The sequence below is a fragment of the Dromaius novaehollandiae genome, chromosome 9 (assembly GCF_036370855.1).
Source record: "Dromaius novaehollandiae isolate bDroNov1 chromosome 9, bDroNov1.hap1, whole genome shotgun sequence".
In the NCBI taxonomy this organism is placed as follows: domain Eukaryota; kingdom Metazoa; phylum Chordata; class Aves; order Casuariiformes; family Dromaiidae; genus Dromaius; species Dromaius novaehollandiae.
In genome coordinates this window covers 21054864-21080032 of record NC_088106.1, presented here as the reverse complement: position 1 = coordinate 21080032, position 25169 = coordinate 21054864, and the positions used below count along the sequence as shown (strand labels likewise).

The 25169-nt window shown below is 41.6% G+C and overlaps 1 protein-coding gene across 2 annotated transcripts in view; it reads left to right on the top strand.

The window, feature by feature from the left end:
- The window catches only part of NYAP2 (neuronal tyrosine-phosphorylated phosphoinositide-3-kinase adaptor 2), a 151363-nt gene that overhangs the window by 98892 nt on the left and 27302 nt on the right, over window positions 1-25169 (top strand). For both annotated transcript variants that reach the window (XM_026109747.2, XM_026109746.2), the window contains exons 5-6: window positions 13380-13592; window positions 22176-22279. In XM_026109747.2, coding sequence (XP_025965532.1) covers window positions 13380-13592; window positions 22176-22279 — 317 coding nt within the window. The remainder of the gene's footprint in view (window positions 1-13379; window positions 13593-22175; window positions 22280-25169) is intronic.

Sequence of the window (25169 nt, the reverse complement as noted above, 5' to 3'; positions counted from 1 at the left end):
CACAGAAAAGAGAAAGTTTGCGATGTGCTCCTTTGGAAGTTCAGTGAGAGGGTTTGAAGATTGGAATAATTATTAAAATTTCCTGTTCCTAGCTGGTGCCCACTGCATTAGGGAACTAAAACATTTTACTCAAGGTGTCAAGTAGTGTGTACAGAGGGGGAGCAGAAGGGACTCAACTTGTTAAAAAGAGGTGATTCTGATTTCAGGCAACTGAGACCCTCCCATGAAGAATTCATGGAGTGATAATGGAAAAATTGATGTTTTCTTTAATCCTGGTGCTTTCCAGGGAGTTAGCGGCTGTGGATCCCTGTCAGATAGAAGAGTATGTTGGAAAAGGGAGTCTGAGAAGTAAGTCAAGTGAATCTGCAGCGGATCTGCTTGGTTGCGTCACCTCCACCTCCGTGTATTAAGCACAGGATGAGGGACCTAAACAGACAGAGCAGGATTTCAGTTTGTGTCTTTCTATTGGAGTTAGGATTACAATTTTGAACCAAGGAAGGTGGACTTGGTCTGCCTTTGAGCTATGCATACCTAAAGATTACTAGCTTCTTGAAATTTGGATACATGCTTAAGCTCTGGTATTCTGAAGAGGAAAAGCTTGTCTGCAAGAATAAGCTGAACATAAAGAGTGTTGTAACTATTCTGTTACGTGCCACTATTTCTTGGTTATTGCATAGCTGAGAGTCGGTATCAGAGGCTGAAATTTGGAAGCTTAAATCATTCCCAATCTTTGGGTTAATACAGTTTCTGTAGTTTTGTAAAAAGGGATGTCAGTCTAATTCTGCAGCCCTTTTCCGCATCGGAGCAATTGATGGCATGCAGTGTGAATGACCTATTCAGTCTAACGAGATAGCTGCAGTTTAACAGAAACCATACTGAGTAATTTAAGTTATTCTTGAATGATGCTGTAAGCCAAAGGTATACCGGCTTTTCCACCCTAGGTGAAGCAGCTGTTTCACTAGAAGTTAGGTCTTCCAGTCCAATGACCCATGACGTATGGGAGGATAGACCAGGTGATCACAGTAGTCACTTCTCATTTGGCAATCCTGAAAGCAGACCTCAAAGAGAAGATGTAGATGAGGGGCAGGGAGAAACCCCAGAAAAAAAGGCCTAGAGGGTAAGAGAACACCAGCTTTGGAGAGGGTGACACTCATTCACCGCTGATAGGACATAGTTCTTACTACAGTTCAGTTGCATTTAGTTGAAGCGTGAAGACTCTGTCACTGTCCCTCAGTTACCATTTCTTAAGATATAAGCAAGTTTGGGAGTTGCAGCTTCAGAAGTACTTTCTTCACTCACTTGGGAGTGCGCATTCAGGTCAGGAGCTTTATATGTATACAGTCATAAAAGCCGTGAGCTGCCTGATCTGCTGGTGTCAGGTCTCCAAGACTGTGGCCTTCACTAAGGAATGGGCCTGTTGCTGTGAGTGGAGGGCAGTAATAATTGATTTTATCTGGGACTGAAAATGACTGAAGTGTAAATATGGATATGACGAGATAGGATCAGCATTATTCAGGAACCACACTTAAGAAAAAACAAAGTTCATTTTGCAGTTGAGTGGTCTTGAGTGCTGCTTCAGCCATACATGTTGTTGCTGTCCTTTATGGACAATCCTTAAATCTCCTAGTGCAAACAAGCGAGCAATGGACTAAATATTTCGATACGCATCAGCCAGTCTGGCCAACTGGAGCCTCTTGTAGAAGCTGACTTGGGTTCCCCCAATGGGCAATCACAGGAAATAACTGGAAAAAAAACCATAACATGACAATAAGTTTATTCAGCTCAGCCGTGTGTGTTAAAGGATGTGCGGCAGCTCAGAGGCAGGATGCAGGTCTCTGGGTGCTGATCTGCTGCCTCAGCTACCAGATCACTCGCTGATTTTGCCTTGTGTGCGGATAACTCGGTTCTTACTCAATACCCAGGAAAATGCCAGGTTTGAGAACTTCTATTTGGAAAGGATATTTCAGTGGGTACCTATTTCTTGTTTGAAATGCATACTATATCATTTGTTATCTTACTGCTTTCATACACATATGAATATGTCAGTTTTAAGGGTGTTTAGTAGTTCAAGTCACTAAAAGGTGGGATGTCCCCTCCACTTTTGAGATGGAGGAATGTCTGTGTTACACACAAATACTAAAATAGAAAACAGGCATTTTGTGATGATATGCAGTGGTTTTGCTAATTGGTACCATGACATTGTCTCCTCTTCTAATTCAGCAATTTAGGCTCATCAAAAAATCAGGTTCTCTTGGGATTGCTGCGGTATACAGAATCATTGAGGAAGACATAATTTCATAAATAATTGCTCAGGTTTTTTTGGAAGCAGCTGCTGGTTTTGACTGATGTATATGGATTTATTTATTCCTTCTGTTTATGTTACTTGACTGCTTGATACAAATTCTGGCTAGCAATTTAATCAACATTTCTTTTTATGAAGAAGAAATCAACTTGTAAAGAGTAAAAAAGAAAAATAAATTAATAGAGACAACAAAGCTATTTTCTTTTTGTCAGTCAAATTTCAAGTAAAAGACTGTTTCAGGTAAAACTGAAAAAGACAGTTTCTCTTTAGGCTTAATGTACAAGGACGATGCAAATTTTCTGGAAGATGCTAAAAATAATGGGAAAAAAACCCCTTGAATTCAGTTACTGGCATCTCCTTTGCTGTGTATTTAGTAAATGTCAGCCATAAGTAAAGCAACACTTGCTGCACTTTAGGACGTGGATAACGATAACAGGTTCTGAGTTTTGAGTGCCATTGATTTTTTCCCCCCCCTTTCTAAGCCACAGAAGTATCTTAACCTCTAGGCCAAATGCTTGGCAGTAATAAATCACCACTTCTTATTTGAAATCAGGAGAGCTACTCCAGTTTACACTATCTGTGTTTCTGGCTTCAGGGACATGAATTTGTCCTCTGTGACTGGAGCAGCTCGTGTTCGAAGTGGTGTCGTCAGCTCGCAGAACGGTGCCTCGGAGCATTGCCCTCGCCCCTCTGCCTTGGGCACCTGGGGAGGGAGGTTTTGCTGCTCTCGGCTGGAGCAGCGAGTGCTGGGGTTGAACGTAGGCAGGGTTACGCTGTACCCTGGAGGGGCGTTGCGTGATTGCCTGGTCATCTCTAAACTGGTGTGAACTGGAGCTGGTTTGTTGGCAGATGATGGGGAGCGAGGTGCTGGAGGAGGTGCCGGCGCCGGGCCCCAGCTCGGTCGGTGGCCCTTCGCAGGCGGCGCCAGGCAGAGCCCGGCACGTCGCGGCAGCGGGAGCCCACGCAGGTGCAGGAGGGAACCGCAGTACAGACGTGTGAAAAGGCACGTTGACGTGGCAGCACTGCAAAGGGGAGAAAGGTGCAAATCAGAGCACGGGCTGGTGCCTGTAGCACGTCGCCAAGGAGTCGGCTCGGCCGGATGAACGCACCGGCGGCGGGGTGGGACCGTCTGCCCAGCCTGCCTTTGGCTCGAGCGGTGCAGGACTCCTTTCCCAAGGCAGCTGCCACGTCTTTCAGACCTTGTCTTTATAACCAAGTATTGGCACCTTGTATAACTTTTTGGGTTTTTTAATTTAAGAATCATGGTTTCTTTGAGTTAGGATTCAAGTGCATTTTTGTTCTTTAAATCTTGAAAGCGAAACTGTAGACCTCTAACGGGAAGACTTACACTTTTTGTTTGTTTTTAAGCAGCAGCATGTTCATAATTCCCATTCAACTAGGTTCAGCTTACTGCACTAAAAGGTATATAGAGATATCACATAAGCCTCTGTGTATTTAAGCTAAATCACAGGGTAGGAGATCACAGTTTTGGTTAGGAAAAATAACTGGAGCCCTCCAAAGCAACCAACCGCTGTGAAACCAGGGACTGTGAGATTTAGGAAGCTGAAATACTCCAAGTTTCAAAGAAAATAGAGCTTCAACAATTTCCCCCAAAATTACCATGAGCAAAAACCCAGTTTTACAGGCAAAAATCTGCCTTTTTTATTTTCTCTCCCCAGAAATGGGAATACCTACATCACAGCCAGAGGAGCTGCTCAGAATCATTGCTAAATCACGGTCTTCTGTGCTGGCTTATGATCTGAAACCTAGTTGCATGATCTCTTGAGCTGCTGTCATTGCATCTTTACAAGAGATGTAGTTTAATGAAATGCCTATTTGCACTTACAGTTTAGCCGTAGAAGCTATAATGGTTGTGAGAGAATATGGTGGGAACTTTGGGGGCGAAGAGAAGGGAAGAACAAGGAGTCCTAAAATCCCTCAGTCCTTGTGACTACTAGTTCGCTTCCTGACATTTCTTAAAATGCCTTTACTGTGCTGATCTGTGTAACAAAGACTGACAATTTCTTAGGCTAAGTGGCTTATATATCCATTTTTAAAAACACAGATTTTCTGGCATGTCTGATTTGCTTCCTGGCAGGGTGAGCTCAGTTCTTAAGCCCATCATTAAAGGCCCAATCCAAAGGTCCTTGAAGTATGAGATAAGGCGTACTTCAGTGGATCCCATTATAAATTATGGCAAAAGGGCTTCTCTCCTTGTATTCGTATGTCATTCCTCGCAGACCTGCTCTGCAAATCAGGGCATTTATGTACCCAGAATGTAGCAGTGAGTAACGTGGAGACTAAGACAAAGTAGCATCTGTGACTGCATGATATGCTACACATTTTTGTCAGTGTATTATCTACTGTGCTCATAATATTCTAATAAAAATCTTAGTTGAAACTCTTTACTAAGAAAAGATGGATATGCTATTCTTAAGCTTTCTCTAGGCCTTCAGGGAATCTGCCAATAATGACAGAAATCAAAGAGTCAAAAATAGCTTTATTTGGGTTATAAACATACTGAGCCATAAAACTGTAGGGGTCTATAAACATCTGAGGTATAGATAAGGTGAGAAGTACAGGAACTCTTGAATCATCAAGATAATGCATGTAAAAAAAAATAGATTAATTTGCATTCAGGTTATTTTTACTCTTCTGAACAGAATTATCCATTCCTAATAATTATTTTTTGGTTAAAATGGTAACATGCAATTAGCACATCATCTGGCATTTAAGAATGAGTAAGGAGAACGATTGTTCTTGTAAGTGCTCAGCTGAAAAGAGAAGCTGCACGTTTGAATTTGCTGGAGGTAGGAATGACTTTATCTGTATCTGTGACTTAGAGTCATGATTCAAAAAGTTCCTTCTTCCAAGAAATCGATACCCATTTGACTGCTAGGGCAATGTTTGCCCTGCATATGTGATGCGTATAGCCGCACTTGTGCCAGCACACTTGACCCACGCTTGTCCCACGCGTGTCCCAGGCAGCAGCAGCAGCAGAAGGCAGCTGCAGTTCCCGTTACTTCCTCAGGCGCCGAGGTCTGTGCCGCTGGGGCTTACGGCTGCTTACCCAGCAAGAGTGAAACTCGTTCACAAAATGGGACCTCTCGTTAGACGAGGTTAAGAGGCAGGAGAGGACCACATAGCGTGGAGGTTTCGTCCTGTGGTCGGGGGAACCTTGAGGGTGAGCTGGCAGAGCAAAAGGTGCTGGCACCTTGGCCCAGCTCAGGCTCGGCACAGAGCCCACGCAGAAAAGTCCACGTATTTGTGTTTGGCTTTGTAAAACTGAGGTCAAAATTGAGGTAGGACCAATGTCAAGACCATTTCAGAGTTGCCTGTTTTCTGTTCATGTGGTAGAAGCGGTGTGCAAATGGGACGTTTGTTCTAATAATGAAAAGCAGACTTTCTCATCTGTTAAAGGAGTCAATACAGAGGAAAGCATTAGTAAAAGTGACTTTGTAATGGTAGTTAAAATACAGCAAAAACATTCGGGAAGTTTACGTTCAGTCCAACTTTCTAATTTTTTTTTGTGTGTGTGTGTGCATGAAGATGCGAGGGTTTCTATCTCCAGCGTTCACAAGCAGTGCACATTACTCAGTCTCTGTATTTTTCTGACTAACAACAGATTTTCATTTACTACTGAGTCTGAATGGAGACTTTTGCTTTAGAAAAAATGGAAGTGGCCAAACAACGAAAAACAAACAGCATCCAAACTGCCAGTGTAGTTCAAAGGCTATTTTTCAGTAGAAAACCTGACAGCAAAACTGTTGTCAAGTTTAATATAGTCAGCGCTTCTGTTGAAGACTGGCATTTTTGAAGTGACGCTTTTAAACATAAAGTCATGAGCTTTGTTCCCTAACAGTTTTCTTTAAGTGCCGGGAGGTTGCAGCGGCTCGGGCTCGGCCGTCCCTGCCGCCTGCCGCCGCGCGCGGGACGCCTGCGTGCCCCCGGAGCACGGCTGCCCCAGCACGGCGTGGGCGGGCTGCCTAGGAGCCTGCGCAGCGGGACGGCCGGGGTGTGCCGCGCGCGGAGCTTGGCACGGCGGCGGTTACGTAAGAGCAGACTCCGTCAAAGCTGCTCCTTGCAAAGGGAATGGTAGTAACGGCTGGGCAACCTGTTGTAGCAAGTGTCACTGGTTTCTACACTGATTCCCACAGTTTCACTGCGTGTTTCACCTGACTGGTTTTTGGATGAGGTAGGAGTTTGGGGTGGGGGTGGCGGTATGTGCTGGGACTGAACGTGCACGTCGCTGCGGAGTCCGGGGCTGGAGGCAGCGAGGGCAGTGCGGGGGAAGGAGGGCAGTTGGTAGGACTGCCACATTCAGGCTTTTCCCCTTGAGAAGAGCCGTCTTCCCTCTTCTCATACTTAAATCCTATTTTGGTGGGAACAGACATTTAAATGTAAAGACCACTTACGTACCCATCTACAGGTGTGAAATGTAGGTGCACGCGTTTGGCTGCTTGACGGAAAGGCCAGCCTGGGTTAGCAGCAGGACGCCTGGGAGCACAGGCTGTCGGAGAGAAACGTTTGTAGCTCACCCGTATCAGCTCGGCAATAAATTCATGTTAATCAGCCTGGCTGGCTAGCCCGAAATAGTAATTGCTGGAAGGAAAATCCTTGCTCTGTTGAAGTCAATGGCAAAATTCCCCGTGACTCGTTGGGCTGAGGGTTTTGCCTGAGGAGGAGTTTTGGAGCACAGAGGCTCGCGCTGGGTCCTCCAAAGCACAAGTTACCTTTTCCCAGCACAGCCAGCTCTTAGAGGAGAAGGAAAGTAAAATGTGCAGTGAATGTCAGAGAATAGAGTGTTCTGCTTAATTATTTAATCGTGACTGGTGTGAGGTAAATAGTTATTAAGTAAACCTCTTAATAGAATGCCAAAAGAACAGCCTTTCCAAGAATGCTGCTTGGTTTAATGGGGAGACTCCCAGGACATTGCTTTCTAATCACTTCAGTAATACACCAGTAAAACGCTTTGCAAATACTCCAGATGTTGCCTTTTTAGTCAAAGGAGCAGGCTGCGAGGTGAACTGAAGCAGAATGGGCATGCTTGACACATCGGAGGAGATCGTGGAGAAATGACAATGGCCCCAGTGGAAACAGGAAATGTTATATTGTCACCACTTCTATAACGTGAACCAAAGTATAACCAGTTTAAATCAAATGGCATTCTTTATGTGAGGTTAAAAAAAAGGGGATTCATTTTTTTGGTCATCAGTATAGAAGAGGATTTCTCCTCTTACTCTGTGACATCAAACAATGTTCAATGTATGTCCTACAAGGCAGGACTTTTAAAATTTCGTCTGATATTGCAAGACTAAATTTATTGAAACTTAAAAAGTTTATTTTTTCAGGCAGATTCTAAGGCCCTTAATTTCCATCAGATATTACTTGCTGCCCTAGTAGTTCCTCAGAAATTACTGTGGCTTTTTATGGAATGGTCTGTTTCCTCAGCCCACTTAGCGTACGAGAATCTCTTTGTCTCTTTTCATAAAGTTTTCCTGCTTTCCTAGATTTCTGTTTTGTGTTTAAGCTGTATTTTTTCCCAATCTTTATTCTAAAGCTTTGTATGACCTTTTGTTATAAATCTGTCTCTTCTTTCAGTTAGTCTTCAGTTAGCTGCTGTGTGGGCTCTGCCTCCTCCTATCTGGTTTTTCTGCTAGCCAGGATTGCCCACGTGCGGCTTTGGGATAGCCACAGGTGACAGCCAAAGCGGGTGCTTCGGGCTCCCTCTCGCCCTCTCTCCGCCATCTGCGGCAGGCAGACCTGAGCTTTGCAGGTCCCTAGCAGCCAGACCTCATCTCCGCTGCGTTTCACTGAACAAAACCCCCAGACCTGCCCTACTCGCTCCCTGAAATGTGTGCTGAGCGAACGCTGAGAAGCATTTCAGCCATGTCTCCTTAAATGCTAGGCGGTTTGTGAGACTCTTTCAGGCTTTCTATTGATTTTGCATGGAACTAGGTCAGCGCTGCTGTTAATTGAACAAGCTGGCTGCTGCAAGTCTCACTTAACTGTAAAAAAGGAGTATTAAAAATTGATACGCAAAGCAAACTTCTGCTTAATTAGCAATGAGATGAAGTCATAGCAGACCAACCACCGTACTTAATAAAGATGAGGAAATGGCTTTCACTGACAATATAATGTACTCTTGTTTTTTGGAAAAAAAAGTCTCGAGAACTGAGCATTATCTGTGTTTCTTGCATGCAGTATTAATAGCCTATTTGTTTTCTTTGGGAGGGCTCAGTGTGCATTTATAGCTGCACAGATCAGCCAAATAACCACAGATCAAGAAAGCCATTAAAAAGCAGCTCCACTTCGGAAATGTGTAATGAAGGTAAATAAAATATCCCTGGTGTGCAGAAAGATGAAACTGCTGTTTCCTCAGGGGCTTGGTGTTGCTCTCCATGTGCTGTGGGGGAACCTGGTCAGTCTGTGCTGGGTGGACACATCCTGCTCTGCTGCCGTACCATTGTATGTGTATGTATAGGCTTAATTTTAGACCCTATGAGTAGCACCATTTACTTCCCAAAGTAGGAGAGTTCTGCCTAGAGTGATGTATTATTTATTTAGGTTTATAACAAACACACAGGAAAAGAATAAATGAATAATGCATGGATGATTAGCTTATACATTTCAGCTCACAGCTGAGAAGGGTGGTGCAGAACAGCCCTCATTTGCAGTTCCTTCAGACAATTGCTTTTCTTTCTTCTCCCAAACCCCCAAAACAATAATAAAAATTGTGCTGTTTATCACTTAGCATTACAATAGGAAGTGTCAAAGACCTGAGATTAATTCAGGCTTAAGAACCCAGTGGCAGACTGGTTATGGAGTGTATATTCATTTGAATGATAGTTTTTCAGGTAAAATATTTTCCTTAGCTGTATTTTTCAGTTTGCTTTGCTCTGAGTTACAGGTTAACTAGGTTTTTTGCTTTCTTTAGCATTTACAAGTCTTGCAGAACCACAGCTCACGTGCAACTGTGTCTAGTGTGTGCAGCTATTAAGGGATCTTTCATAAAGGGGAAATTGTACATGCCAATTATTTAGAAAATATGTTCTCTCGGAGAGATTTTGGCCACTGTGTTTTTCTTGAAACAGAAAAACCTGGGATTTAGGTGAAATAAATGAGGAAAATGCATGTTTCTGAATATTGAAATATGATGACACCTGGAAGTGCTTGAAACATTTGAATGCCTTTATAGGAATCTTAACCAAGTGTATCCGTAAATATTTAAAGCAGTGAATTATTTCTTGAAATTTACATTTTTATGTACTATTTTGGCTTACGAATTATTGAACAATAAAGATGCTTTCCATAATAATGTCGGCTTTCAAAATGCAGCGCTTGACTGCAGAAAGATTTGCCTGTGGCCATCGTATGATTCAGCAAACTCCCAGCCTAACACGGAGCTTCAGTATCTCCTCTAACTCCAAGCTAAGATTTTTAGCAGCATGAGGTATCTTAGCTCCCATCTGCCTTACTGCACTTCTCAAATAAAAACTTGTGCAGAAACTACTGTTACCTTTCGGCAAAATATATGTGACCGGTTAGAGTTCATGTTTTCAGTATGGGATCAATGTGGATAAAGTGGCCATTTAAATCCTCTAGCCTTTTTTACAGGGTTTCCCTCTTCAAAATATACCAGTTCGATGTTCAGTCAGTGAGAAGGTCACCACCTCATAGGTATCCCTGGACAGGAGCTACATGCGTGTCCTGCTTTCGCCAGTCGCTTGTGCCTGACGGCACGGGGGAAAATGCGAAGCCGTGAATGTGCTTTTATGAGACACGGTAATTTGTGCCCCTGCGCCTGCTCCGTGGAGCTGCATTTACAGCAGGCAGTAGTTGACAGTATAGAAACATCCAAGTGTCCGAGTGACTGTGACAGTCACCAGAAGGCTCCAGTAATGCTCCATGGCCTGGGAGGGGAGCAGTGAGAAACGTTTTTAATCAAGCAAGAGCTAGCATGGTGATTTTTTTAAATCGAATTTGAGTAGTATTCCTATTGACAGCCTTTAATGAAGCTGCAATTATATTAAAATCCCCTGCAAATTATTTGAGCAAAAGTGAGGCATTAACAATAACTTTTTTTTTTCATTTTTTATGTATTCTAAAGTGAGCAGGAAAGTAATATTACAAAAAACTCTTCAAAGTACTAACATGTTGTTTTTCTGACTGTGCGTCAGTGTTGATAATGATCACCAAATAACAGTGATTTGGGTGCTGTGATGGGTTGCATGACGTTATAATCTGTTTCAATCTGCTTTTCATTTTTAGGATATATTACTTTTTAGATAAATGGAGAACTGAAAATCCCCAAGAAAGGATAGTGGAATGCAAATTTATGAAGTCTAGACAGCCAACTGAAAACTGATTTTCTACACCTTATAAAGAAACAGACTATAAGCCAAGTTTTTATTTAGTCTGAATATTTCCATTGTTTCCAGCTGTTTGCAGAGAACTGCTGCATTTTGATTCTGCTGATAATAAAACTAAGAATGCACAAATCATTTTTATCAAGCTGCAAGAGCAAATGCTTCTCTGCTAAGTAAACTGAAGTGGATAAATCCTTGCTGCTCGGCCCGCAGCCGTTGTGTAACTAAGGGCTGGCTGCCTGCCCGTGCGACATTTCAAGGGGTGGTGTTCAAGTAGTGTCAATGGGACACGGAGAGAGATGGTTTTCACTTAGGTAATCACAGCATTGCCAGTAGCAGCCAAATGACACGGTAAATTAATTCTATTGAATGATGCATTAGGTTGATGGAGCATTCATAAGGCCAGACGCTGTATTGTTTAAAGCATATTCTAGCCTTTTCGGTTTCTGCTGGTTTTTCCTGGAAAGTGAGAGCTGCAGCCTAGACAGAAGCCTGTGTCGGGGGACAGCCGTATGTATTTCCAAACAATGCTGAAACTTTGTTCATATCTTCCCTTTTTCCAAATATATAGCATCTAAAAGAAGTGCATGCTACTGGTTTAAAGAAACACTTGAGATATGTTTGCTCGTAACTGTTACGTGAAAAAAGTGTAGTGACATTATTCTCTGATAGATCGATGCTCAGAAGAAGAAACATAGGATAGAGCATCCTTCTTTGTTGATAACTGAAACAGTTCAAATCCAGTTCTGATTTGGCCTCTGCATTTCTTTGCATGGCTTTTGGTATTAGCAAGTCTCTCTAAGCAGACACAGACAGGGCTGTGTTACAGACACTTCAGAGCAAAGGCCCCTGAAAGGCAGATGTCATGTTCTGCAGATGCAGGCTGTTATTCGACCTTGTATCCTGCTGGGGTTACCACACAGGAAAAACAGACAGTTTGGATTTTCATTACAGTATCTTTTTGCATACATTAAAATAGGTAAGTGACCTAAAAGTTCAAGGAAGTGGTTTGATTTTTGAGGGCCTTTGTCACACAAAATGTTTGCTGAATACAATTTATGTGACTTGCTTAACTGGGATTCTTTTATAGGTTTCTGTTGGAAACTTATTACTGTAGACAACAAAAAAAGCCTTAGAGGTTGGGATAGGATGTCCTTATCATTAAAATTTATTTTTACTATTAACCGATAGTAGTTCATGAAGTACGTTAATGATTGTATATTGCACTGCATATCCAATTAGACATTTTTTACATGTTTCCTATATAATACTTCCTTGAAGAAACTTCCAAAGGATTGTTTTGTTTCTTATAAGCAAGTTCATCTGCTGACTAGAGTGTCAAAGAACTCAAAATACCTTTTTTTATTATTGTTGTACATAGAGGAGGTCTCTTACATACCATTTAGATTAGGTATGTAGCAAGGGTGAACCACATGTGTTTTTTTCAGCCACATACAGAGGGAAGTGGTGTGAAGGTGGCTGTTGCTGTAGGACTGTATCATCCGAGTGTCAGGTATTGCTGGACTGTCCCAGTTCCTGGCCGGGGGATTAATGAGGAGGGGAAAAGTTTGCTGAGGGAAATGTTGCAGTTGCATCTCTAGCAGTCCTGCATGCCCCGACCACCGCCATCCTGCCAGGTCCCTGGGGAGCTGCCGTCATCTCCAGCCTGCCAATGGCCCCGGCAGTCCTGCCTCCCCTTGGCTCTCCCAAATCTGGGGAGTGTCTCTTGCAGCCACAGAAAGATTTTGAGATAGGGCTCAAGGGGAGGTTGTCCAGCTGTATTAAATGTAAATCCCAAGACTGTTGATACATGCTGAAGTTAAGGTAGACCAGGGCTTTCATTTATAAATGTGGATGGCTAGAATTGAGAGTATGAGTGGTAATTAGCTGTTATGATTTAAAGTAATTTCTTAATGTTCCTTCTGCATATGGTTTTTCATGTGAATTTTTCACAGCAACAGATGGAAAAGTCCAGGAATGGATTGTTTCTTTGGTGCGTTGCTCAACCTGCAAGAAATGAAATAAGTCTCAGAAAGGAACAGAAAATCGCCAGCCATGAAGAAAGCAGGCATCACTGCTTCACTTGAAAAATCAGTCACCTGTTCTTTTGAAATTTCTTCTCCTTATATTGACTCATGGTGTTGCAAGTAGAAAGTCATTTTCTGACTTCAAGGATTTTTCCACCAAGTGAAATTTTATCCCCTAGGTTATGGTGCAGGGCACACCAGAAATATTAACAATGGACAGTTTTATGAATCGTGTGCCTTTTATTAGTGCTCATGACAAGTACAAATATATTACTTGCACAATATTGCTTTAGGAGAGCGCTTCCTTAGAAAGTACCTGGAGAAGAATTTATTTCCGAAGAAATGACAGCTGAAAAGAACTAAAGTATTTTCCAAAATTGTTAATCAAAGCATAATTTGATAGGATATCATTTTCAGAAAAAATATTTTTGTGGCATGTAAAAGTTGTGACAAGAAAGTCACATTGTACCCACCTACTGCATTGTGTCTGTTTCTAGTAATTTGCAAGTGCATTGCAACCAAAATTCAATATGTTTTAGGAGTAGAAGGTAAAATCATGATATAAGTTGCCCTTAGAAGGTTTATGTTTGGTTTATATGGAGTATTGAGCGAAAGATTGTTATATGATACAGGTAATTAGCAGGCAGTCTGTAACAAAATGTGATCTTGTGAATTTTGTAGAACCACTGGATGAGCTGAAGATCAGAAGTCACAGCACTGAACCACTACCAAAGCTGGAAAACAAAGAGAGGGGAGGCCATCACGGGACAGCTTCCTCCAGGGAGCCAGTCAAAGCTCAGGAATGGGATGGCACGCCAGGGCCGCCAGTTGTATCCAGCAGGCTGGGGAGATCCTCTGTCAGTCCAACCATGTTGGCTGGAAGCAACAGCTCAGGTACGTCCAAGTAGTGGAGCAAGGAATATCTCATCAGTCTCCTTGTGAGCTGAAGGATCTCTAAAGATATGCAGGTGAAGGTAAACATCTATATTATTTAGACTTCCCAGTAACTTAGAGACTCTGCCCATTAAGTTCCTGCAGTAATAAGCGTTGTTTTGTCTGCTTGTGCTCTGCATTTGGACAGGATTGGGATCATGGTAAGTAATGTAAACATGCCATTCAACTATTTTAACAGAAATAAAGAATTCTTCCTGACATTGAGGGGTGACACTATGGCAAAGAGTTCCCCCCTGCCCAGTTGCATCTCAGAGAGAAGTACATAAACTCAGATATCACATGCACTGACAAAAGCACACCGTGCAGAGACAAGACTGTTTTATCAATATGCACAGTGAGTGGACACAGGCAGCCTTTGCTTTATGCTTATATGCAAATCACTAGAAAAGTGGCTACAGATTTCAGAAGTCCCAAATTCATGTATATCCATTTTAGCCATCAAATTGCATATATATAAAATAGTGAATTGTTGTAAGTCACTGAAATGTAATGCAACCTGTTTTATAAAATTACTAAGCCAAACACAACTGATACATGAGTATATATCTATAATATGTATAGCCCTGAGATAATCACTACAGTGTCACTTCTTGAGATTTGACAGGTCACTTAAAAGAGAATCTTCTGCCTTATTGGCTTGATTGTGAAAAATACACACTTCAAAAACAATTGGCATGTATAGTACTGGAGCCTCATGACCGGTCTTCAGTAAGAGTAGGACCATGAATGGGCTATTCAAACAAGAACGCGTTCCTGCAGAAGAGATCTGTTGGAGCAGTCAGTGGCAGAGATTAGTCTTTACAGTGCTGAGCTAGCAGAGGTACAAGCCCCTCACCCAGAATTGCCTCCCTGCATGATAATGGACTTCTCATTTTCCTCTCATTGCTGGATATGACACCAGAAACTCAGTATAGAACTTGAACAAACTTTACTAATGTATTGTTTGCCGCAATCTTTTACTCTGGGGTTTCTTGCTACAGTCCCCCTCAGCCAGTCCTGCCTGGGGCAGCAAAAGTGACTTTTCTGCAAATCTCATAACTTCAGCCACAGGTTATTTGGGTGTTACTTCCTTTTCTTTACTTGTGTGTTCTTATAAAGTGTTCTGGTAGGTAGGAATTTGCCACATAGCTATAAAAGCCTACAGCTTTGTTAAAAATTCTCTTCCAAGTACTTTACATACACTAATGAGACCTTGCTCTCAGTGCTACAGTCATCTATGCTAATGCCAATAAAACGGGGGGTTTAAAGGTACCAAGTCGGAATAATAGGACATCAGATGCTAAGGCCAAAGGTGCGTACCCACCCCTTCAGTTCTGCGAGGTTAACAGTACTGGACAGAAAGGAGGGGAAATGAGAAGTATGGGTTGAGTTCTTAGCAAAATGCATCACTTCTGTCCAACCTTTCTGCATAAGTTTTATTTTAAAGGCTTGGTTGATCTCCAAAAGCAGACAAAACATGTTGGCCACACTGTTTATTTGGCATCAGGAGACTGTAATAGTTGTTGAATCATGCTTTGATTTAGTTGACTGTGCCTTTGTCTTACATAGCTAGGACTTTCAAAGACTCATATAGAAAGAAAAATTACGGAAATATTTTATGGGCTGAATTTAGACTCCTTTTTTATGATGAAAAACTGTGAGCTGATTATGATTTTCCTTTCCCCACAGTTTTTATGACATTTCATTTGATGAATATTGCCTCTCATCTGCCACAAATATTTTTCCCCCGTGTCTCTAGCTGTTGCCTGAGCAACATGTTTTGCCTTTAATCGGTGTGGCATTGCATTCAAAATGCTACACACAGTTCTCATCAGTGAACTTGTACATGAACTATAACAGTTCATTCTTTGCAAATAAATTAGAATTGTAACAGAATGCAACAGCAAAGATTTAATTTGTATGGATACAAATGTTTTCTGGAGTCAAGGAGATACAGTGATTCTGTGCTAGCAGTTTGGGACTTAGATTTGCCCCAGGGCCAAATAAAATCAGGGCAGGGCAATCCCTAATACAGTGATTTGTTGTTGTTGTTGTTCTCTTTCCAGCATCACAGTTAAGAGAGAAAAGGCCTATATTTGTGTGGACATGTCCCTGAAATACCACAGTTTGCTGCCTAGCTCCTGGTTTGCACTGTGTCCAGGCATTTATTAGGCCACTGTTGGAACAGTTTGAAGAAACGAGGTTGAATTGCTCTGCTGGAAAATGGAGAGAATCTGAAAGGACTTTTCATACGTGTTTTCAACAGGCAGCTCTGCTGAGATGCAGATTAAGTAGGAGTTAGAGGGAGTCCAAGTGAATATGTGAGTGGGAGTAGTGATTTTATGTGGGTCCTCCAGATCGCTGCACCTCTGAGGATGATCAGAGGGGAAATGAGTCATGTCCAGACAAGAACTTGAACTTCCTGCTCATTTTGTTCAAATGAGCCTGGCTTGTCAGATGCACAGGGACACCACTGTCCCTAATGACCAACTGACCTGTCACATAATTCATCAAGGACACTTTCTGTCTCTTGGCATCTTACTGTTTCTTACAGAAAGTGGTGTTGGTGTTTTTGGGGCATGCTGGCTGTTAAGAAACTCGCTGCAATTGTAGTGAAAAGCCAAAGGAGCTCTGTGAAACAGAAGGCTGTGATAGCTTCATGCCAGGAGCTTTGAAGAGTATTTTCTGGAATGTTGCTTTTTTTTTTTTTTAACTGCAGCCGTGAAGCATTTTGCATTGCCACCTGCTGCTAGAGACGAGCACTGCACTGCCTTTTAAATCTCATCACAGAATCACAGAATGGTTGAGGTTGGAAGGGACCTCTGGAGATCGTCTAGTCCACCCCCCTGCTCAAGCTGTTGTGTCCTATTTTTAAATCGCCATCAGCTTGTCACTCAGCCAACCCATTTAGTATTCAGGTTGAAAATGTAGCAGATAATCGGGAAGGGAGTAACTGCCCTTCCTTCACTGGAATTAGTGGGTAGGATTGTGGTGGAATTGCAAAAGTAATGAAGTGCAGTGATGCTTGTGAAAGCCGAGGTGCAAGGTGCATTCATCGGTGCAAGAAGGGAGTAGTGGCAAAGAGCACCAGTTCACTCCAGCTGGGCCGCTTCACCCAAAGGCTGAGTGTTCCCACCAACCCTAAATTCTCTCCTCAAAGGCAATATTAAGGTATCACTGTGCTACTAAATCCTCAGGGCATCTCAAAGTGAAGGCAACTTAATGCTGGAGGCAGAAGCAGCCCTCTGAACAAGGTCCAGCCCAGGAGGTGATGGTTCTGGAGCTTGCTTGCACTGGTCATGTTCTCAGTGCACAAGCTCTCCTAGCAGTGCCTGTCATCTGAAATAAAATAACTAGTACTGGGGGCTGCACACTGTGGGGAGGAAGGTACCAGTAAGGCAGGTGGAGAGCATGTGTATGCTCTCCAGTGGTGTGTCATTATCTCAGAGCCCGACGGTTAAAGAGCATGCTGCTCTCCGCACCGGTGGTGTTACAGCCATTTGGAATAATGCAATTGCCAAATTGTCCATTTGGTCCAGAGCCCTAAGACTGACAGTATCCCATGCCAGAAGCTTCAGAGGAAAATAATAAGAAAGTTTAAGGAAAAAAACCACTGCCAGTAGGATTTGTTTATTCCTTACTTCATGGACTCAGTTGTTGTCATAGACCTGCAACACAGCAGTTTAGAAGAAATCTTAATTTAAAACATACCCCATCTAACGCATGTTCTTTTCTTATTATCTGGCTTGGTTTTGAGTCTTGCTAAGCTTTTGGCCTTTCGATTTCTGCTATACTGAGTTCCAGAGTTTCTAGTGCTCCCTTTTTGAAAATAGTTCAGTTTAACATTAATTAACTGAGCAGCTTCTGCAGGTGAAATCCAAAAAATATTTTAAAGTAGCAAAGTATTATTAAGCACTTTCTTCCACCTTAAGGATTCATAATTTCAAGTTATGTTACAGCTTACTCATCTTTTTTAGGAGACCAATATGGCTAAGCCAGTATCAAAATAATAGGTGTGATTCATTTTTCGAGTGTGCATGTTTTCTTTTTCTTTTTTTCCTTTTTCTTTTTTTGCATGTGATTACTCCACAGCCTGTCACATCGCCTTGTTTAATTCAAAACGTGCTTCTTGGCAGCTGTAGCAAATAAGCAATATTTCTCTTTTCATGTGCAAAGAAGAGACTGTGACAGGATAAGAAGCTTTTCCAATGTAAGTGACAGCCAGAGTATTTTTTTGAATTAAGATTAGGATAGGCAGAATGAAGTCTCTCTTGGATGAATAAAAGAACTTCTCCAGTTAAGATCCAAAAATAAAATTTATGTGGAGCTATTGTATTTCTAGAGAATATAGGAAACCGTATCACAATGGTATAAAACTGAGGAAGAATATTTCCAAAAAATCATGTCTCTTCTCAGCATTCTACTTTAAAAAAAATCCACAGACACCCCAAAAAAACCCTGCAACCAACCAACCTGATACATCTTTACTTAAGATGACAGCATTTAGTAATGCTCTTGAAAAACAGGTCATTTATGTAGGTGCTTAAATGCATAATTAGGTACCCAATTTTAGGCAATCATATTTGTAACTGAAAAGTCTGTATTTCTGTGTTGGGCATTTTCTCCTGAAGTTCTCATCCTTAACGCTGTCCTTTGGGGCTGTTGCTTTATGTCCACACATGATCCTACTGGCATCAGCCAGACTCACCTCCAACCTGAAAGTCCATTAATGCAAGTCCCATTTTAGCTGACCACATTTGCAGGTTTACTTCAAGGGCTGACAGCTGACATGGCTTTGGCACCAACCACTAGGACTGCTGGGAGTCTCGTGGGTGTTCTGGGTCACATAGCAGGGAACAGATACCTTGCTGACCAGTCATCCCCTGCTAGCATTACTCTGCATCTGGACCTGACTCCTGGAGGTGGTTCAGGTCCTTAGTGAGCCTCACATTTTTCAAAACATGGCACAGTGTGAGGGATTTGTCATTTGAAGCTGTGCAAAGTAATACTACAAAAGTTTATCAGTTAAATATAGCAACTGAATCTTATGAACATATTCATGCTTGACATAACTAGATAAAATCTACAGAGCAGCTCTGCAGCTACCCAAAGCAATCTGCTGAATTCAAGCCTCATGATGCCATCGATTGCAACGGGCATCTCTAATGGCTACTCAAGTGCTCTGCATCCTCTGGCCCCTGTCCAGTAAAGCACTTAGACATATGCCTATGAGTTCTCTAGCTTAGCAGTAGGCTGTTAGCCCTTGTCGGCATTTGAGTGGCTTACAGCAATATCAAAAAGCTCCTGGTTGTGGATTCAGAGCGGGTCTTGTGTTTAGAGGGGAGCCCTTGGTACCCTCTCCCTGGCAATTTGTATTATGAGCCAGAGGACACATCCACACAGTAAAGCGAAGCACAGTGCAGAGATGCAGCGCTATGCTAACATTATTGGTATGGATCTAAATGTATTTTAACTTGTATTATCACAGACCTTAAGCAAACAGATTGTCCTGAGAGGGCAAACATCTACAGAGCCTTCCCTGTGTGCTTATCAGGCTGGCTGGCAAAACTCTCCTGCTCTACACTACACATCACTGTCACAGAGGGCACTTCTCACGAAGTCTCAAAACTACTCATTTCAGATGTTAATACTGAGCTATCTCAATATGGTCCACATGATACTTTCACTAGAAACCATCCCTTGTTTCTCTTACTTCTTTTTAGACAGCCAAAAGCAGAAGTTATTATTTCAAGTGATCATTATACTCAAAATCTGGTTAGCTTCAGTACAGTGAATAAAGTTTACACAATTGAAAAACAACATGCTGCAGAATACAGATCAGTGAGTTGGGCATCACTTATGCGACAGACCATTTAGGGACTTTTTTTCCGCAGTAATGTGCAGTATGAAGCTGTTATTCAGAGCACGAATTGCAGTAGAATGGAGTATTTATTCGGTTTAAAAATACTCCCACTGAAGCCAATGGAATGGGTATTTAAAAAAACCAGCATTTTCCTTTTAGTGCGTAACATAATCTCAAACTTTAAAAAGCTGGATGGAGCCTTGTCTGGAACCTCTCTTGGTAAAGGTCACCCTGGAAATTGCAATAGTTCTCTTAATACTGTAAAATATATTACAGGGAGATAAAGAAGGAACTAGTACTTCATCTGAGTGTGATAGATTTTTTTCTTTGATGCTAGATGAAAGCACTCTCTTTGGCAAGGAAATGGTAATCTCTTGTTGTTGCACATATATCCAAATTGGAAATTATGACACTTTTCTCTGCTTTCCCAAAGCAAAGAAAACAACTCTGAAGCAATGGCAGACAACGCCCTTGGAGTTTTTGACATACTGGGTGTCAGATTTTGCTTGTCACAGCAAAAACACTGTGTTTCTACGTGACAGTAGGGGAAAACAACCAAAAAAACAACTTTTGCCCTCACTGAAACCACAGCAAAATTTCAGGAGGGAACAGACATGAGATCCATTATTATATCTCTATTACTAAAGGAAACAATCAGAAATCTGGCACACAGTCTGCGTGAAATCAGAACAAAAACAAGTCTAATCAAACCTTCAGAATAACTGCCCAAGTCCAAAAAAGTCAAAACAACAGATTATGTACAAAATGCAAGGTTATGGGGGGGATCAGTCCGCTCTCTTCTTCATGCTTATTGCCAGGTTGATTTGTGTTATGTTTGCAGACTGACTAGGGATGAGTGAATTGAATAATGCATTCATCAAACAGCATAAATATTTTTGCTGCCTAGCCAGCTGGATGTTAACCAACCTGTTAATATTTAGTTGATGAATATTCACCCATACAGATGCTTTCAGTGGTCTGAGTGCTCCAGCTTAAGTGAACAGCTCTTCTCCACACCCAGCTGAATTCTGAAACATCTTAGGAAAATAAGCAGTTAAGGTGACAGTGAAGAAGCATCAGTGAGGTGGAAGGAATGTTCTTCAGCATGCTGCTTGTGGAGGGCGTAATATGCCCGCTGTCTTGAAGTTTCCAAGAGGTGCCAGGTGACCTTCAGGAAGTGCCAGTGATGGACAATCTTATTCCTCTTGAACAGTGGACCAACCAGTGGCTAGTGAAGGTACCAGAGATCCCCTGCAGGAAGGAGATTTGTATAAAGCAAATAGAGACAAGGCAGCACTGTTAGTGAGGCATGAGAAAACACATTTCAGAGACACACAGGCAAAAAAGATACATGAGAAAATATGTGCTTCAAAGGCAAACTTTCTAAAGCAGGATTGCAGGAGGCATATGTCCTTCTCTTCTTGAAAAGAAGAGTCTGAATAGGAGATACTCTTTCAACCTGTTGTAAGGAGGCATGGTATTATTATTAGTTGTCGTTCATATTAAAGCACTATCATCCCAGCTAAAATTGGAGGCCTACTGTTGTACAAACTATATCTGCCCAGTGTGATAGTCCTTGGTCTCAGTGTTTACACACTAAATAGAAAAGATCGAGTGCAGGGTTGAGAGGAAATCTCATAAAACATGAGCAGGATGAACACATTCATCCAAGCCAAAAGTCTGGGGTTGAGAAGACGTGCTTCCTTGGTCATAAACAGGAAGTGTTGTAAGACCAGTATTTTTCTCAGGCAGAAACAGGCAGGCAGGAAAAGAGTTCTTCTAGGCCAGATGTGGGGTGTCACACACTGTAGGGCAGCACACTTGTGTCAGCATAGCTCAAACACACCAGCCTTCTTCCAGGATTGCTGAGCAGCATGGTCACTGTTGTGTTGGTGTGTTAGCAGTCGTAACCTGCACTGGAGGTCAGTGGGGACCTTCTGAAGAATGCCTCTGTGTACAACAACAGAAGGAAGACTAAATAACTGTGTAACTTCTGTGCAGTTCTTCTCTGGAATTGAACTTTCTCTTTTAATTCAAAACCACCTCCATTTCTGTAATTGCCTCTATTTTGGGGAACTAAATTCAGAATTTGCCACTGTTGAAGTTCATACTTCTATCCTTTCTTCCCTACTTTCTGTCTGATCTCAATTCAATGCCATTAATATCAGATTTCCCAGTGATCTTTGTGACCTTCCAAATCTCCAAGCACCACAGTATCCTTACCGCTTGTATACATTTCCTTCATTTTCTCTCTTTTTCATGCTTTCTCTCAGCACAATCACCTTTTGGGCTACTGTCTCCTTCTTCCTCAGCTCTGGGGTGGAGAGATGAAACCACAAGCCTCTGTAACTCCCATATTCAATGGAGACTAGAAGAGGGCACTGGGGAGGAACAAGAAAGTTTCCTTGATGTGCCTCCTGTCTGCCTCCTGTTTTATGCTCTTATAAATCAGCCTCAGAGATGCCAGCGGGGAAGAAGGAGGCTGGGATGTGGGATGGGTTCTGTCCTAATCCCTGTTTTTCTGACTCCAGCTTCTTTTCATCATGCAGCTCAAGACTTCACCTAGAAACCTAGTCTGGGTTCTCAGTTTCAAGGGGATCCAGGGCCCACCACGTTTCAGCTCACGGAAGCACTAACCAGCTTCCAGTTCACTGGTGTTTTTCTTCTCTCTTCCTTCCCAGAGCCTAAAGCAAGTTGCAGATTAGGTCGGTCTGCGTCCACTTCAGGTGTGCCTCCTCCATCCGTTACTCCGCTCAGGCCAGCCAGTGATCTTCAGCCGAGCCAGGTACCATCGTTAGCCAATCGTGAATGACTTCATGTGCTGCAACATGCCAAATGTTCCTCACCTCTGTGTCTGTCATTTGTTACAGTAAATGATTTTTTTGTTTTTTGTCTTTATTTTCTGTGCGTGCATTTGTGTGTGCGCATCTCTCATTGGCAATGAAATTCCCCTGGCCACAGCCAGGAGAATTTTCTTTGCTCTTAATTCCTTATATCCTTTTCTGTCTTCATTCTGTAATATAAATGTAGTAAAGCTGTACTGTATGAATTGGCTGGGTTTTTTTATTTTTTCATGTTTTGTGTACTTTTTTACTGTCTTTAAAATTTATCAAACTTTGATAAATTTAATCTATGTTTCAGTGTAGATTTCTTTTAAATGTCTTGTCTAAAGCACTTGCACCAATGTTTGTCAATGACTTGTACATACCTTTGACTTCTGCCCAGTTGTGCTATTATATTTGTGCCAGTCTTACATTTGTTTTGAGCTCGGTGCATGATTGTATTACACTGTGATTTATCACTGTCCTGAAAATTGCTCTTACAGCAAGTTACTTTGTTTAGTTAAGGCAGCTGGACTCTCTTCAGCCATAGACCGTGTAATGCTTACAGGTCTATTAAATAGTCTGCTGTAGTTATGTTTATTGTATATTGTAAGGAATCAAAAACCAAACTGAAGAGGTAAAATCTCCTTGTATCTTAAACACAGATACTTTTTTTTCTTTCCATCAAGAACAAAAATGCCACAGACCCTTGAGAAAGAAATGTAAGTGTTTGGGTTTGGCAAGTTTCTCCAATAGAGAGAAAATGCAAAAGAAATAAAGACATGGGAAACCTATATTTACCTTTATTTTATATGCTAATACTGAAATTGTATCATTTTGCTGCGCAGATGTGTATTATTAGTTTGACAGAACTAACTGCTGAGAGTAGCAATTGAGAGAAAAAGTTTCACTTAAACATAACGTGAATGCCTTCTATCAAGCTCAGCGCAGTCCAGTATTGTATTCTTTGTGTGTACGTGTATGGGCCTACACATCACTGCGTGTATGCGCGTGGCTATACATATACACAGAGCCATAAGCATATATGTATAGATGTGTACATACATATATGTATATACACATGCACCCATACGCACTGTCATACACACACACATACACCCCTTTAGAAGGTGAATTTTTGATTGGCTTTCAGGGAATCAGTCCCTCATAATCTCATTGAATTTCAATGAGAATTGAGGGGAAAACTCCTGAGGACTGTTTTGCAAGTAATACCACACTTAATTTTGTTGTAGCTTGGTGAGTTTCTTCAAGAAGTTCTTGGCCAAAGCAGAGGCTAGAAGAGTAATGTCAATTTACTCAACCCAGAAAGCTGACTACTCATTAGGAAGGTTGTGTTTGGATAGCCTGGTCCATATGGATTAAAATTCTTTAACATGCCAAATGGAAGCTATTCCACTGCTTTTGAGTCCTGCTGGAAACAATGCCTAAAAGAATCTTGCACCTTACTAAAACATATTTTGCATAAGAAAATCAAACCCGTAATGGTGACTCAAAATGACAGTCCATTTAAATACCATGTCAAGTGTTCTTTCATCTGAGGAAGAAATTAAGGCAATTTTACTTCCGAATGTCCCAATGTTCGTGTAATATATGATTTTTTGATTAAATAAGTCTTATGGCAGGCATGATGCTTTGCTTGTTACTTAGTGGCAAAGGCACCTTGGGTGTTTTGAAGGGGTTTTAGTCTCTCAGTTTATATTAAGAAATAAACAATAAGCCTTGAAAGCAAAAACCGGTATGATAGGAGAGATAATGAGCCTCTTAGAAGCTGCAGCCAGGGTTCATTGAAACTGTGAAGGAAATATCCACCTCACTTAATAGAGAAGAAAGGATCAAAGACGATAAGGGGAGTTTTCAAGTGACTGGAGAGGGTATTCTTGTTAATTTAGTAACGTATGGTATGGACATGGCTTCATGAAAAACAGCAAAAACTGGTAAAAGGTTTTCCTCCATGTAAGTCTTCCCCTTAAGTTGTCAATCTATTATTGTCAATCTGTTAAGTTGTCATTTATTATGATGGTGTAATTTTTCAAAAATGTGGACTTGATTCCAGTTGAATGACAAAAGTCTCGTTGTCTCTGTGGCAGATACAGACATTACTTAGATTCTCTTCTTTATGCACCTACCTGTTCTATCTATTTTAATGTGCAAATAATCTACGGCAGGTGAAATGTGTTTGGAAGTGGCTGGGATGTTAGCCCGTTCTGAGTCTGATGGATTGCGGCATAGAGGCTGTTTATTTTTGTATGCTGTGGCTATTACAAAGTATTGATGCTGGTTTCCTTAACCACATCATAATCCGCAAAGTTAGATTCACAAAAGATTAAGAGGACACTTTTTGTGTGAGGTGAACACAACTGACTTTCACAGAGGGATACAAGATAGAGGAATGCATCAGGGAAAGGGCAGATTACTGTATTAATCAGTTTCCTCAAACCTTCACAGATCCCAAACTGATGTTTTTCAGAACATTTAAGCTGTTTGGGAAGAACTCAGATTTGCAACTGAGTTCTCCAAGGGCCATCATTTTTAATACAAAATGATTTGTCTAAGTGGTGAGTATGCTTAGGAATTAAAAATAAGTCTGAACTAAGGAAATTACATTTTAATCCTGATCAGATATTAGCTAATTGTGTAACTATTGACATCTGTCTCCTCTATGCCTTATTTTCGTATTTGTTTATTGGTGAAGGAATTGTGAGGATTAACTAGTTAATATTCGTGGATACTAGTATTTTTACAGTGTATAGGTGCTGAACATTATAGTGATCACTTTTAAATAAAAAAAAGGATTTTTTCTACAAGCAGAGATGAATTATGTGGCTGATCTCT